The 16,397-nt window shown below is 37.3% G+C and overlaps 2 protein-coding genes across 3 annotated transcripts; both read right to left on the bottom strand.

Moving 5' to 3' along the window:
* Positions 1-114: 114 nt before the first annotated feature.
* On the bottom strand, positions 115-6,849 carry LOC104701848 (ABC transporter C family member 5). Of its 2 annotated transcripts, XM_087462718.1 has the most exons (12): positions 6,508-6,849; positions 4,042-6,264; positions 3,605-3,925; positions 3,422-3,508; positions 2,623-3,318; positions 2,370-2,534; positions 1,963-2,257; positions 1,630-1,844; positions 1,235-1,540; positions 1,070-1,133; positions 733-972; positions 115-642 (listed from the first exon to the last, which is right to left on the bottom strand). In XM_087462718.1, exons 2-12 carry the CDS (start codon positions 6,085-6,087, stop codon positions 530-532), a joined length of 4,548 nt encoding a protein of 1,515 aa, XP_087318844.1. In that variant the 5' UTR covers positions 6,088-6,264; positions 6,508-6,849; the 3' UTR covers positions 115-529. The 2 variants fall into 2 exon arrangements, with proteins under 2 accessions (XP_087318844.1, XP_087318848.1); XM_087462722.1 differs by lacking the exon at positions 6,508-6,849 and having other exon boundaries at positions 4,042-6,497.
* Positions 6,850-9,598: 2,749 nt separating this feature from the next.
* LOC104710861 (ethylene-responsive transcription factor ERF120-like) lies at positions 9,599-15,296 on the bottom strand. Its single transcript, XM_010427521.2, has 3 exons — positions 15,017-15,296; positions 14,800-14,872; positions 9,599-9,842 (listed from the first exon to the last, which is right to left on the bottom strand). Exons 1-3 carry the CDS (start codon positions 15,294-15,296, stop codon positions 9,719-9,721), a joined length of 477 nt encoding a protein of 158 aa, XP_010425823.1. The 3' UTR covers positions 9,599-9,718.
* Between the last annotated feature and the right edge of the window lie 1,101 nt (positions 15,297-16,397).

Raw genomic sequence — 16,397 nt, 5'->3', positions numbered from 1 at the left:
AAACTACGTAATGAAACCCGTCGTAAGCTTAGAGTCGTGTGGCGTGTTACGTCGTTCGGTTTAAGTGAAACGAACGTTGTTGAAGAAACGACACGGTTGATATCAGATTGTAAGTTTATAAGTGTAAGACGATTATTATTAAAAAAGGGATGCAGAACGCTCGTGATTTGATGATATTATCCTACAAAAATCGAATGTAACCTTTGCTTTTCACGACAACAATGAAGCAGTCTCTACAGAACTGATCCAGCTTTATAATATAAACCTAAACTAAAAAACTTTAAAGCTTAGCAAAAATGCCTGTGACCTGAATCTTTAAATCTCCTTTTTCGTACCGAAAACTCTGGTCGTCTCCAGTGTTCTTCAGTCACCTGCACTTTATTTGTTGTACTGACACTGACAAGATCTTGAGTCCTGTGTGTTGGTTCAGACTTCAGACATATTTTCTAATTTGTCCGAGATTCGCAGCGAGATCACCTCTGTCCCGGTGGCTCGGCGAATAAGTTTGCGTTCACTTATGGTACACCGATCAGAAGTCAGGTATGCCGCTGGATCTTGAGGAGTATTCAGTCACTAATCTAAGGAACATCGATGATTTATCCTCAAGAAGTCGTGTTGGTGTGTCGAATTCTGCAACAAGACCTGCAAAGTAATCATCCAAGTTTTTAGGGTGAAGTGACAGGTGAACATTTCATATGAGAAAAAAAGGATTTTCATTTTGTGTGTATGTACCATCGCTTAGAACCAAAACCATGTCACTATCTATCACAGTCGGGATCCGATGTGCGATAGTGCAGACAGTGCAGTCTCCGAACTCTGTTCTTAGAATCTTCTGGATGAGATTATCAGTGGCTGAGTCAACCGAAGCAGTTGCTTCATCAAGTACAAGAATTCTCGCTTGTTTAAGAAGCGCACGCCCCAGAGCTACAAGCTGCCTCTGCCCGACGCTCCAGTTATCTCCATTTTCTAACACTGCATCAGCAGTTCAAATCAACGAATCAAATCAGGTTCTTAAAACATTTTCCAGCAAGATCTATGGCGGATATATCACCGCGTTTTAGCTCTATACCTGGAATATCGAGTTTATGGTCTTTCGCACGAACTATGTCCCCTAGTTGTGACTTATCTAGAGCCTGACAAAAGAAAAAAGAAAAAACAAGATCTCTAACACATTCAGAATCTAATGGTTTTCATATATGACTGAAATCAGAAGATTATTAACAATTTATTGTACCTGCCAAACTTCTTGATCAGTATGTTCTTCGAGAGGGTCAAGGTTTCCCCGGATAGTGCCTTCAAACAAGGTGGGATCTTGCGGAATGATGCTGAGACGGCCTCGGAGATCGTGAAGGCCAATGGAAGAGATATCAATGCCATCAATGACTATCTGCCCTGCATATGGCTCTATCAGCCGGAATAGTGCTTGGATCAGGGTTGATTTACCGCTTCCTGTGCGGCCCACAATCCCAATCTTCTTGCCACCAGGGAACACACAGCTGATTCCATGAAGGACAGTTGGTAGATTCTCTCCATAGCGAACCTTTAAACACAGAGGAAGGGGATGAATAATGTATGAAGCTATGCAATTGGTCTGAAACAGGTCAAGAGAAGATTAAAATTTTGATTTACCTTCAAATTGTTGATCTCAATGGTTCCGTTCTCTGGCCATGTGGCCGGAGGGTGAGCATTCTCGATAAACGTAGGGGCTTCACTAGGAATTTGACTGTACTGATAGATTCTTTCAATGGAGATGATTTTGTTCTCTAGCTTACAAAAGCTAAGTATCCAACGAGAAAGTCGAGCGTTTAAATTAAGGCCATAGGTTACTGCAAGGCCAGCCATGCCTATACAGAGGTAAATAGTATGAAGTCGGTAAAAACAACAGATCTTTGACTAACGAGTTTCTGGCGGGAAATGCAGACCATGGTCTAAAGATGGAAATGGGAGAATGAGAAAACTTACTTGGATCGATCATTCCATGTGGAAAACTAACAAGCAGGAGCATACAGAAGGCAAAGACGAAAGTAGAGAGTAGTTCCATGCGTAAACAGAGCCACTCAATTGCAGCGATGCTGCAGAAGAAAGGGCGGGCAAAGCAGTCCAGTAAATAGAGGTTTCTCTTCATGAAACGCTTTTCTTGGCCAAACCCTCTGATTGTTGCTGCACCTGCAATTGACTCACCAAAAAGATGGATAATTGGAGATTTCTGTATGCTCACAATCCGAACCAGCTCTCTAGATGAAGCCATGTAGTATTTCTGCATTTATAAGTGAAAAAAACTTGCCGTTAAAACATATTGCAAATAGAAAGTACCCCTGAAGTTATGAAAACACCATAGAAAGAATGTTCAAAAAATTTACAGAAATTACCTGCATCCACAAACAAGCAATGCCGGTTGGGATTACAAGAAGGAACACTTGCCATGTAACGTTTGTCATCACACCAACAATGCCGATGAGTTGTATTGTTGTGGAAGCAAATCCTCCGAGCCTAAAAGGAATATCGAGATCTACGACGCTTTGATCAATAGACACCTGAAAGGTACATAATAGCAATGAGAAATACTATGCATGAAGAGAAGACGTCATAGTCATAGTTTGATTAATTTTAAAAAGAACAAACCCGATTTAAGATCCTTCCAGCAGGAGTCGAGTCGAAAAATGACATTGGCGCTCGAAAAACACTTCTGAGCATGTTCAGAAACAACTTCTGGGCGGCTGCAAGGCCGAATGTAGCGACCAGAATAGCTCGGACAAAGATAAACACTGAGCTACCAAATGCTAAGGAAATAAACACGAGGAGAAGGACCGTGGAGCTCACTTTAGCTTGGTCTCCCTCGGTTTGCGGATTTGCCCAGGCCATCCACCAGTTACTTGCAATCTGAAGGAACTGAAAGAGTGATTGTGCAATGATTATGAGTGGAATCAACAATCCTTTATAGGCTGCAGCCATATATGACCAGTACACCTTCATACTGACTCGTCCCCTCACACGTTCCTCTTCCTGAACCAGTTGTTTCTTTCTAAGCCGTTTTGCTTTCTTTTTCTCTTTGATGGCTTTCTGGTTAGACCCGGATGGCCCTTCTTGGACCTCTTTGGCTAGAATCTCAATGTTGCTCGAGGAAGCATTGGATTTCGGATTGTGTGGCAATGACTGGTCTAGCACCTGATTGCTGTCAGAGTCTTCTGATGAATGACTGGGAATGTCCATTGCTTCAATAGCTTCATGATGAGCAGACACAAGAGATAAGAAATCAGTTCCTGCTTGTAGCAGTTCTTCATACTTGCCTGACTGTATAATTTGCCCATCCTTAAGTACCTGCAGATAGACAAGAAAGTTCTTGAAGCGCTTTCTTGGTGTTGTATACTTTTCTGGGTATCTTAACATATAGAACTCTTGGCCATGTTGAAGAAGTCCTTACCAATATAAGATCCGTGGTAGGAAGAAACTCGACCTGATGAGTTACGAATATCACAGTCTTGTCTGCCAGAGCTGTCAATATATATTCCTGTAGTACATACGACAAAGTGTGGTTCAAGGAGATATACAACAAAGTGTTTGAAAAATATGTTTATTCGGTTAAACGGAGAAAACAACAGTGTACCTTGAAGAGTTCGGAGCCAGTGTGAGCATCAACAGCACTAAAAGGGTCGTCGAGCAGATATATATCAGCATCCTGGTAAAGTGCTCTTGCGAGCTGAACTCTCTGCTTCTGACCACCGCTAAGGTTTATGCCTCTGTCACCAATAATGGTCTGATCGCCATGTGAGAAGAGTTCCAAGTCCCGTTTCAATGAACAAGCGTGTATAACATTCTTGTACTTAGCCTTATCCATTGGACTGCCAAAGAGAATATTTTCTTCTATATTCCCAGACTGAATCCAGGCGGACTGTGAAACATAAGCAGCACTACCGCATATTCTGACCTGTGTATTTCAGTGTACATTTCGTGAAATTTGCTAGAGGAAAGAAATTTCTATCCCTGAAAAAAATGAAGACAGATGCATGTTTTTTTTTAAGGTTCTTGAAGTATTTCACTTACTTCACCCGAGATTTTAGGGATTTCTCCAAGTATACAAGAAAGAAAACTTGATTTCCCGGAACCAACGACTCCACAGACAGCTACTCGCATTCCTCTCTGAACTTTCAAGTGAATCCCAAACAAAGTTGGCCTCACCCATGAAGGATCCCACGAGAAACAACCGTCGTTGATCTCCACAGATGTGTCTGACGTACCTTGAGAAAGGATTGTCGTAGCATCTTCCTGCAGCTCTTCCTCTAGCAGAAGTCCTGATATCCGATCAAGAGATACTTTAGTCTGAGCCATCATAGACACCAGATCAGGAAAATTCCTTAGTGGCTCCTGAAGAATCCTGAATGTTGCAAGCGCGGAGAGAACACCTCCTGCAGTGAGCTGAGTTCCTAAGCCTATAGCCGTAGCAAACGTGATAGCAGCTACAAATATGGGTGAACTCCAGAATATAAATGTAATAAACGCTTGGGAGTACAAAGCCTTTCGAAGCCATTTAAACTCTGTATTCCTCATTTCCTCAAGTACAACCCGGTACCTATCCTCCCAAGCCTGCAATTTCAGAATCCTCATGTTCCTCAAACACTCGGAAGTCTTCCTCATTCGCTCATCCTTAGCAGTCATCAATTTGTCCTGATAGTCCTCTTGAATTTTCGCCAGTGGGATAGTGGCAATAATAGAGAAAACTGTGGCCACCAAAGTGGCTAAAGCCGCCAGTCCCACACTCCTGTACAAAATCCCGAGAGCAAGCACAATCTGTAGAGGAAGCATCCACATATCATGAAGGTACCACGAGAAATCACCTACTCTCTGGACATCAACAGCCATGTAGTTCACAATTTCGCCGCTCGTGTGGTTCTGTTTGGTTAAACTCGAGAGTTTAAGCCCTTTTCGGTACACCATAGCCGTAAGAGCTGATCTCACATGCATCCCCATGATATCAACCCCAAGATACCACTGTCGAGTTGTTAGCGTCTCTGCAAGCTTCGCCACAAAGAAGATCCCAGCGAGGATGTAACCCTCGTTAGGGTAAGTCTCTTTCCCACCCAGATAATTAACAAAGTCATTCAACAAATAAGGACCCACATAAGAAACAAGAGTGTTCAAACCGGCAAAGACTGCATTACAAGCCGCTTCTTTCCAAAACGACTTCAAGATCGCCCAAGCAAGAGAAGGAGACTTGGAAGGATTCTCAGCTTTCAACTTCTCCCATTTCAAGTTCAAGACTTTGTAATTCGTCTTTGCTCGGTCTTTAGGAGCGAGCAGAGGAATATCCTTGAGATCCAAAGGCCTCTTGGCGCCAAGTGAGAGAAGAGGGTTCAGCCACGAAAGCGTAGCAAGGCTGAACAATCCAGCATCACTATAAGAAGTAACATTGAGACACCCTGCTTCTTCTTCTTCAACAAGCAAAGGCTCATGAAGATAGGAACTTGTAATAACAACCCGAAGACCTGACACACCTCTGAAACCAAGGAAGCAGAGAAAAGCCAGAGCCGGAGCTGCAACAAAGTTCCCAACAGCGTGTGAAGACAAATAATGGTTTGAGCCGTTTGCAACAAGATCTCTGGAGTCAATAAACAAAGCCCATAAAGAGATAAAGAATCCCACAACCCACCATAGCCTTAACAAGAAAGGGAACTTTTCCGTACAAGTGTATTTACATCGAACAACTGATGTGCATAACACTAACCAAGCTAGAATCTGTGTAATCGGCGACAAAATCGCATAAATTTCTTCGCTTCTCTCCTTAACCACTCCAATAACATCGAACACTAACACCGAAACTTGCACGATCAGAACAAAGAAACAACAAATCACCGAGAATTTATAGCTTTTGGTGATTTCAACGTCGTGGGTTTCTCCGCCAACACCAACATTGACGACGGAACCCGGGCTCCCAACAGAATCATGTTTGAAGAACCGAGCTCGACGGAGACAGTAAAGTAAGCGTCTTGCGGAGATAACGAGAAGAGATAGTGAAAAGAGGCTCAAATTGATACAGATCGAAGAAGATTCCACTACTGGCAAATCGAGAAGAGCTCTCAGAGTAAAACCCATTTGTCGATTAGATTGTTATCAAAGATTGAGCTTCTGAGCTAAACAGCATTGACGAGACGAGACGAGACGAAGGGAATTGAACATCTAGAGGTTGCAGAGGAAGAAGAGAGCAAGCGTGAGTATGAAATAAGAAGGACAAGAGCAGAGTCACGATGTTGGTAGAGAGAAACGCAGAATCTGATAGACACATCGCACATGGAAACAAAAACGAGTTCACGTCAGAGTCCAACACGTCGAACAAGAACACAATTCCTTTTTTTTTTTTTTATAAAAAAAATAAAAATTGAGACTTTTTTATTTTATTTTGTTGTTGTTGTTGTTGTTATTGTTGTTGTTGTGTTCCCATCGATGTTATCTAGAGAAGACAGAAGCAGACAAAAGCATAACACAACCTTTTAATAAGAAAAAAAACACATTAACCTGTGTGTCTGAGAGGTATCAATTCAAAGACAATGTCGCTTCTGCTTCTCTTTCTCTCTCTCCTCGCCCCCGAGAAGAGAGAGAGAGGAGATTCGTTGTGGGATTGCCGCCGCAAAGTAATGGAGAGGAATTTGATTTTGCTTTCCCCTCTTCTTCTTCTTCTTCTTCTTCTTCTTCTTCTTCTTCTTCTTCTTCGTTCCCCTCACGGATCAATCTGAAGCTCGCTGTCTTTTTTACACATTCATGGATTGAATGTACAAATGTATTAGAGAAGATACAGTTAATATGTAGATAGATGTATATAGTAGTAGTCGTGTGGCTTTTGATCTTCTTCATATCTTTAAATAGTAATTGTTAATTGTCTTCTTTAAGTACTGTATTTCTTTATTAATTATTTTTTTAATAAATGTAGAAAATTTCCTTCTTTTTGTCTGATTTGTTTTTATTTTTATTTTATTTTGTTTGAAAAGATTGACAAAAGTAGATCTCACACAAGTCACACAACATTATATAATTTGTCAATTTGCCATATGCTTATTTCATTAAGAAAATAATAAATCATTATTCAGAAAAAATCCAATTATTTTATTTCCATTACTCACGAAGATTCAGTCCCTATATTTTCTATTTATGATTATATGATATTCATGGTAGAAATATAGGTAGTTTTTTTTTTATCATGAATGTCATATGATCAACATGTATGTAGGGATGTCAAAATAGGTGAAGTGAAGTATATTAAACATACAATACTGTAACTTTTTGAAAAAAAAAAACAATATATATATATATATAATAACTTAGTAGTTACATTTTAAATTTTTACTGTTGAACAAACATAAAAAATTCAGCCATAGAACTTCATAAACACTTAACTTTTATTTTTCAAATCTAGTTCAATAACTTTCTTTTTTTCACAAACACATTTAGTTATTAATCGATTTATCAAATTAAAAATTATATCAAATAACAGTTAATAAGGAATGTAAGTTTAAATCTATACTAATAAAGAGTAAGAGCTATAAGCTCTTAAAGGCGTCCACATAAAATTTTAAACCTCCAATTGTGATTAAACACTTCACTAATTAACATTTTTTAAAATCTCCAGAATTTTCTATATTCAGAATTGTTTTAAACAACAAATTAGGATTTGACATGTCATTCATTAATTTTTTTAAAAAAAATTCCAGAATTTTCTAGAAAAAGGAAAATTTTAAATTCATGGAAATAAAAGAACTATGCACAATATCCCACATCGGCTATAAAAGTTTTAGACAATGGTTCAGAACCAGTATAAATAAGATTAATATGCTTCCAACAACGAATGAGCAGGAAAACTTGATTTATCAGGCATCCAAACTTAAAAGTATATTCGGTTTGATACGGTTTTTTATTTGATCAAATTAAAACTTTCAAAAGTTTCAAAAAAATAAATTATAATATTTAAAAATTTTAAAAGTTTGAATATTATAAATATTGAAACTTTTAAAAGTTTTTACTTTTCAAAAGTTTTTAAATATTATAATTTTAAAAGTTCTTAGCTTTTAAAAAGTTTTTAAATATTATAATTTTTAAATTTTAAATGTTTAAAATATTATAAATATTTATGTAAAACATAATTTATCTTATTTATCTACGTTTGTGCTTTTTATTTCTTATGAGCTGTAAAACATATTTTTGTGTATGATTTTATAGATAAGTTGATATTTGTTCATTAATTTTTTATTTTTTATCTTATTTTTTATTTTTATGAGAAAAGAAATGATTTTGTTCTTGGAGTTTGATGGATTAACAAGTTGTGTGGTAGTCTAAAAAAAAGGTTTTTTAGTGGAAGAAAGTGAAGAAGTTGACGAGGATGAAGAAGAAAAAGAGTATAGCGAAGAACTAGACAGTAAAATTAATGATGACGATTACCACAAAATTTGACAATAGAAATGACAAGAAAGAATATGAAAAATAAGAAAACTTTGAATAAAAAACACGAAAACATAGGTGGTAGCGATCAATTAAATATGAAAACGAGTTAAATTCATGATGATAAAATTGTTTTGTTTTTCTGGTGGTCAAATAAATGGTTTAGGATATGTGAGGTCATCAGTTTAATTCGTCTCGCCTGGATGTCGAGTTAAATTCATGATTTTTTTATCAGATTTGATTTTATAACACAACTGATTTTTATATTTCAAAAAATTATGTATCTGAAAATTTTCCTTAATACAAATTTAAATTTTTTATAAGATAATATTTTACTATCGTCATCAATCATATATAGTTTTCATCAAAATATATCAAATATACCCACGCGTGGCGTGGGTTCAAAACCTAGTATAGGAAAAATAAGAAGCTTAACGTACACTATTTTTTTTACTAATGAATTTATTTAGGTTGGACTTCATAAGAAAACGAGAAAAGTTTCTAAAATGCTCAGTTTGGGAGCAAATGCCAGCCATTCTTCATAATCAGATACCACTTTGGTCAGATCCATCGAATATATCACCATGTTGAAGATAAAGAGGAAATACTTCAATGACTTTGTTGTAATTAAAGCCAAAAAAATTCGTTGTCCCATTGCATAGTAGCTGTAGAACGTCCAACGCCGACGCCACTAGTTTGGTCTTCCGTCTTCCACGGGATATCGACATAGGCCATAGCAAGAGAAGATAGAGCTACATTAAGTTAAGAGAACGTGTATGTGCTCGGTTTGCTTGAAACCTTGCGTCATGTAGTCACATTCTTTGTTGGCTACATATAGAATTTCAGTAAGTGAATTCTTAAGACCTCTAAACAACTTATCATTTTTTTTTTCTATTCCAATAATTGTTCTTTTTAAGTTGTTGTCTTTTTGTTTAACAAAAAAACAAATGTTGTTGCCATTTATTTTATGGCATACTATAGTTAACACGTCTAACTATAATATATTAACTTTTATTACCATTGGTTACATATATATATAATCAACCACAATAAAACCAAACCAAATAGATAAAATACACACAATTTGAAATACAGGGTGGATAAAAACACAAGACAACACAACTGACATACTTCGGTTCTATCATCAATCCAATCCAATCCAATCCAAATCAAACCATTATACTTCGGTTTGCTGACAGAAAAACGTTTTACTATCCCCTAAAAATTCTTTTTTGCTTGTGAAGCAAGTAAGATGGTTCATCCTGATGAATAACCTTCTACGATCCGTTAATATTTCTCAGTCATTTTCCACCGTCATCTTCTTGGTGGAAGTTTTCTCTCCCTTTTGTGTGTCACCTCTTGCTGCAGGTCTTTGTCTGACAAGCTCAGCCGCCGCATCGTTGTAAGCATGTGCAGCCATCAGAGCCGGCGCTATGTTTTTTGTGGCTACAAGCAAACTGAAAAAAGGCTGATTTGCACATATTTAAACTATTTTTTTTATCAAACTAAATAATAAATCTGGATAGTTTTAACAAAAGCACAAAAAATTCTAAAGCATTACAGATCAAAAATTTTTTTTGTGTGAAAATGATTCTCCTTGCATTTTTACTTGCAAACTCATCCATCAAGGTTTCATAGTCAAGTTTTGCTGCCAAACTCCTTTCAATGGACATCATCACTGTTATTTTTGTTTGATCTCCTCTGAAATCTCATCAATTTCAGAAGTTTCAGTTCGTTTAACATACCTTCACCTTAAGGATGTATAAAATATTAGTAGAGTGGGTAGAGGGAGAAAGAAGAAGGAAGAAAGAAGAAGGAAGAAGAAGCTATGATAGCTATTGGCTAGGGTTAACTGATTTTTTTTTTCTATTTTCGTTTTCTAAATACTAATAATTTATAAGATATATATATATATATATATATATATATTTCAAAATAATTTAAAGCTATAATATTATGCCTACAAAAAAAATGGAAAGTGTTATAAAGAAGTGATTATTCATCACTAAACATGGCACATGTTTTAACACTTGTCATGTTTCTCTCTTTTGATTAAGTGACTCATCTTTAATTGTGTGCCTATAAATATGTGATGAGTGGAATACAACTTTTGCTTTCTTATTACAAGTCCTCTTTCCTTCTCTTAATATTACTCTCCTTCTCTCCTTTAATTCTCCACCACTCATTCAAGTACTAAGAAATCCCATACGTATATATATATTAAGATCTCTTTTATATCACGTTATCAGCACGATCGTCTCTCTGCTCCAACCGATCCAACCGTTTCTATACAGATCACTCTTTTGAGAAAATGTCAACTTTTGAGATTAAGGATGAAGAAATGTGTCTAGCAGATAGTGCTACAACGCACTCAATATTTAGAGATAAAAAATATTTCTCCTCTCTCAAAATGAATGACTCCGCTAAAGGCGTGAGCACTATATCTGGAAATGCAAAGATTATAATGGGTTTTGGCGAAGCCAATTTTTCAATGCCAAGGGGAACAAAATTTGAAATAAAAGATGCATTATATTCCCCTAAGTCTCAACGAAACTTGATAAGTTTCAGAGATATCCGAAGAAATAGATATCATATAGTGACTATGAATAAGAATGACATTGAATATCTTTGCATCAAATCCGAGGAAAAACATATATTGGAAAAGTTACCAATGTTATCCTCTAGATTATATTGCACAAAAATAAATGTATTCGCATCGTATGTTACAATAAACTCAAAATTTACTAATACGTTTAAGATTTGGCATGAGAGACTTGGACATCCTGGTTCAATCATGATGCGAAAAATTGTGCAAAATTCTAATGGCCACCCGTTAAAAAACCAGAAAATTTATTGTTCTGGTGAGTTTTCATGTGATGCATGTTCTCAAGAAAAACTCATAATTAGGCCATCGCCAACCAAAGTCGGGAATGAATTACCAATATTCTTAGAGAGAATACATAGTGATATATGTGGACCTATTCACCCTTCATGCGGGCCATTTCGTTATTTTATGGTAATGATTGACGCATCTAGTAGATGGTCATATGTGTGTCTTTTGACAACACGAAATACGGCTTTCGCAAATTCATTTCCCAAATAATCAGGTTAAAACCACAATTCCCTGATTATGCCATAAAGAAAATAAGGCTTGATAACGATGGTGAATTCACTTCACAAGCTTTTAATGAATATTGTATGTCAATGGGAATTGATGTTGAACATCCGGTCCCTCACTGTTCATACACAAAATGGCATGGCTGAATCTTTAATTAAACGGTTACAACTCATTGCTAGACCGTTGATATTGAGAACAAAACTCCCAATTTCTATATGGGATCATGCTATATTGCATGCTGCAGCGTTGGTCCAAATACGACCAAGTGCATACAATACATATTCCCCTTTACAATTAACGTCTGGTCAAGAACCAAACATTTCTCATCTCCGTGTTTTTGGATGTGCGGTTTATGTTCCTATAACCCCACCGCAAAGAACAAAAATGGGGCCACAAAGAAGATTGGGAATATACGTCGGTTATGCATCACCAAGTGTCATAAATTATCTTGAACCACAAACTAGTGATATGTTTACAACACGTTTTGCTGATTGCCATTTTAATGAAGATGAATTTCCAGCGTTAGGGGGAGGAATTAAACAGGTACCAAAAGAGATTACATGGAATACACCATCTTTGGTACATCTTGATCCCCCTACGAATCAATGTGAGCTGGAAGTTCAGAAAATTGTACATTTACAAAATTTGGCAAATCAATTACCAGATGCGTTCACAGATACAAAAAGGGTGACAAAATCACATATTCCCGCTGCAAATGCACCATCAAGAGTTGAAATTCCTAGAGAGGAAATCGATGGGAAAAAGGTTAATGAGCCTAAAGTTCAATTGAAACGGGGGAGGCCAATAGGTTCTAAAGATAAAAATCCCCGAAAGAAAAAGAAAATGAGAGACAGAAATGAAAAGGTTCAAGAGAAACCAAGTAAAGAGAAAAGTCATCAGGAAGACGATACATAAAATTATGAAATCTCTATTAACTATGCCCAAGATGGAAAATTATGGGCTAGAGATGAAATCGATGATGATAATGGAATATTTTCTTTTTTCTGTATCTAAAGAGATTAATTATGAAAATGATGATCCTGATCCAAGGTCTGTGAGAGTGCCAACAAAGGCCTGACTGGGAGAAACGGAAAAGTGCAATGCAAACTGAATTGTTCTCCCTTAATAAAAGAAATGTCTTCGGACCTATTGTCAATGCATCTAATGATATAAAACCTATTGGGTGCAAGTGGGTTTTCGTGAGAAAGAGAAATGAGAAAGATGAGATAACACGATATAAAGCCCGACTTGTTGCACAAGGTTTTTCTCAAAGGCCGGGAGTTGATTATGAGGAAACATATTCTCCGGTCATGGATGCAATTACATTCAGGTACTTAATGAATCTAACAGCTTATAATAATTTAGAAATGTACCTTATGGATGTAGTGACAGCGTATTTATATGGATCATTGGACAATGAAATACACATGAAAATTCCAGAAGGATTTAAGGTTCCTGAGACTTTAAAAGAAAAGCCTAATGAGATATATGCGGTAAAATTACAGCGATCACTTTACGGATTAAAACAATCCGGACGCATGTGGTATAATCGCTTAAGCGATCACTTATTGAAGAAAGGGTACGTAAATAATGAAATATGCCCTTGCGTCTTTATAAAGAAATCCTCATCGGGATTTGTGATCATTGCTGTATATGTTGATGATCTCAATATAATTGGAACTCAAAAGGAGATTGATGATGCTAGAACTCATATGAAAGAAGAATTCGAAATGAAAGATCTTGGAAAGACAAAATTTTGCCTCGGTCTTCAAATAGAACATCTCCAAGATGGAGTATTTGTGCATCAGTCAAATTATACGAAAAAGATTTTAAAGCGCTTTTATATGGATAAAGCGACTCCTTTGAGTACTCCAATGGTCGGTAGGTCTCTGAATGTTGATACAGATCCATTCAGACCTTGTGAAGAGAATGAAGAAATACTTGGTCCCGAAGTACCTTATATGAGTGCTATCAGTGGACTTATGTATCTTGCAAATTGTACCGACCAGACATTGCATTTGCAACTAATTTACTTGCAAGATACAACTCAGCTCTTACCCGCAGGCACTGGAATGGAATTAAGCACATATTCCGCTATCTTCAAGGTACGATTGACTTGGGATTGTTGTATCGAAGAAACTCTACGTTTGGTCTAGTTGGTTTTGTAGATGCAGGATATTTATCGGATCCACATAAATCTCGATCCCAAACTGGATACGTTTTCACAATTGGAGGAACTGCAATCTCGTGGCGTTCACAAAAACAGACTTTGGTCGCCACCTCTTCGAACCACGCAGAACTAATAGCGCTTCATGAAGCATGCAGAGAATGTGTATGGCTCAGATCCATGTCAAACCATATAAAAGATGCAAGTGGAATGATCAGCAGTAAGGAGCCAACGACACTATACGAAGACAATGCAGCTTGTGTCGCTCAAATCAAAGAAGGTTATATCAAGAGCGACAGAACAAAACATATTCCTCCAAGATTCTTCTCCTACGCTCAAGAACTCGAGAAGAACAAGGAAGTCAATATCCAATATATCCGATCAAGTGATAACGCAGCAGATCTCTTTACAAAATCGCTTCCGACTACCATATTCAGGAAGCATATTCATAGCATCGGAATGCGTCATCTACGAGATCTTTAAAGAAAAGACCACTCATATCTTTTCCAGGGGGAGATTACGTCACTGTACTTTTTTTTCCTTATCATGGTTTTTATCCCAATGGGTTTTTCCATCATAAGGTTTTTAACGAGGCAACACGTAATTCTCTAGTGATGAATATTCAAGGGGGAGTGTTATAAAGAAGTGATTATTCATCACTAAATATGACACATGTTTTAACACTTGTCATGTTTCTCTCTTTTGATTAAGTGACTCATCCTTAATTGTGTGCCTATAAATATGTGATGAGAGGAAACATTGTATGTGGTCGTGGAATACAACTTTTGCTTTCTTATTACAAGTCCTCTTTCCTTCTCTTAATATTACTCTCCTTCTCTTCTTTAATTCTCCACCACTCATTCAAGTACTAAGAAATCTCATACGTATATATATATATATTAAGATCTCTTTTATATCAGAAAGCTGATAGTTTAGGTAATCGAACCTGGTAAGTGAAGGTGAGAGATACCTAAATACTACCACTAGACTACCTATACCTACTTAATTTTAAGGCCGAATTGTTTTTAATATATTATCGGCCGCAAGCACTTGCTTGCTTCGCTTGTACCTGTGGCCGGCTCTGGCAGCCATATCCGCTGTTGGAAACGTTCCAAGCCATCTTCTTACTTTCAAACTCGGATCCCATATCTCCGCCGACAAGGTACCTGATGGTATACATATGAAAGTACATAAACTACTGGACCATACCGATCAACATAACGTATTATTGGAATATATACAAGTTAGCTGATTGCTTAAGAAAATATATACATAAACTAGTAGAAACAATATTCTCAAAGCTGATTTACCTGATGGCTTTTTCCTCACTCCTTTGAACTTCTTCTCCTTCTTTTCCATGGTATCTTCGTGCCGTGGGAATACACAACCGTTGCAACGGGTGATACCAGAGAGAGGACAAGGACCAGCGTTCAAAGATGGAAGACGAGATTCGCATGTTGAAGTGTCACCTTCGAAGTTTGATATCACTTGTCGCAAAGCAGAAACCATGATCACAGGCTCTTCATCTCTTGTCACATAAGGAATGAAATTGTTGTCTTGATCGTACGAGGGAACATCTGTTGGATCCATTTTTTGTTGTGTGGATGTTGTATGATGATTTGAAAACAAAGGGATTTATATATACCACGGAGACATGTTAAAGAATCGTAGACAATGGAAAGAATATTTCTGTCTGTTTTATTGACAAATGATTCATTTACATATATACAGAAGAACATATCTTCGATCCTAAATGCTAAGATACTCTCGAATATACATAAGTGCGGAAAGGAAACTAACTAATCCAATCCCTAAACATACGTGAGTGATTAATATTCCAATACCCTCCCGCAAACAGGAGCATGTAGGTTCATAATGCCTAGTTTGTCCCGAAAATCGTCAAATCATTGCCCACCAAGTGGTTTGGTAAAGATGTCTGCCAACTGTGTAGAACTATCCACATGAACTGGTGTTAAAATACCTTTCTGAATTTTTTCGCGTATAAAATGGCAATCATTCTCGATATGCTTCGTACGCTCATGGAAGACAGGGTTTGTGGCGATGTATATTGCTGATTTGCTATCACAACAAAGACGCATTGGTTGAGCATGAGGTACACCAAGATCCTGTAGAACACGTTTCAGCCACAAAAGCTCTTTGGTGATGTATGCCATGGTGCGATACTCTGCCTCCGTAGATGACATGCTCACGGTGTCTTGCTTTTTGGCTTTCCATGAGATTGGTGACTCTCCAAGTTAAACAAAATACCCAGAAACTGAACGTCTTGAGTTTCGACAGCTCGACCAATCAGAATCACACCATCATGTAATGTGGAAATTGTTTTGTGCTTTTAAAAGAATACCTTGGCCAGCAGTCCCTTTCAAGTAACACACAGCTCGTAATGCTGCTTGCCAATGGTCTTCCCTTGGAGTCTTCATATATTGTGCTAGGACATGTACACAATAAGCCAAATCTGGTTGTGTAGACACCAAATAAATCAGTTTCCCAATCAGACGTCAATACGGTTCTGGATCCAGAAGCAAAGGTGAAGTGGAACGAGAGAGATTGTGGTTTTGCTCTAGCGGAAACATGACAGGTTTGCATCCCAACAAGCTTGCGGCGTGGACAATATCCAAAGCATATTTCCTTTGGTTTAAGTAAAATCCCTTTGAACTTCTGGCAACCTCAATT

The sequence above is a fragment of the Camelina sativa genome, chromosome 1 (assembly GCF_030686135.1).
Source record: "Camelina sativa cultivar CO46 ecotype springtype chromosome 1, ASM3068613v1".
Lineage (NCBI taxonomy): Eukaryota > Viridiplantae > Streptophyta > Magnoliopsida > Brassicales > Brassicaceae > Camelina > Camelina sativa.
The sequence above is the reverse complement of the archived record's forward strand: the minus strand, read 5'-3'. Positions and strand labels throughout refer to the sequence as shown.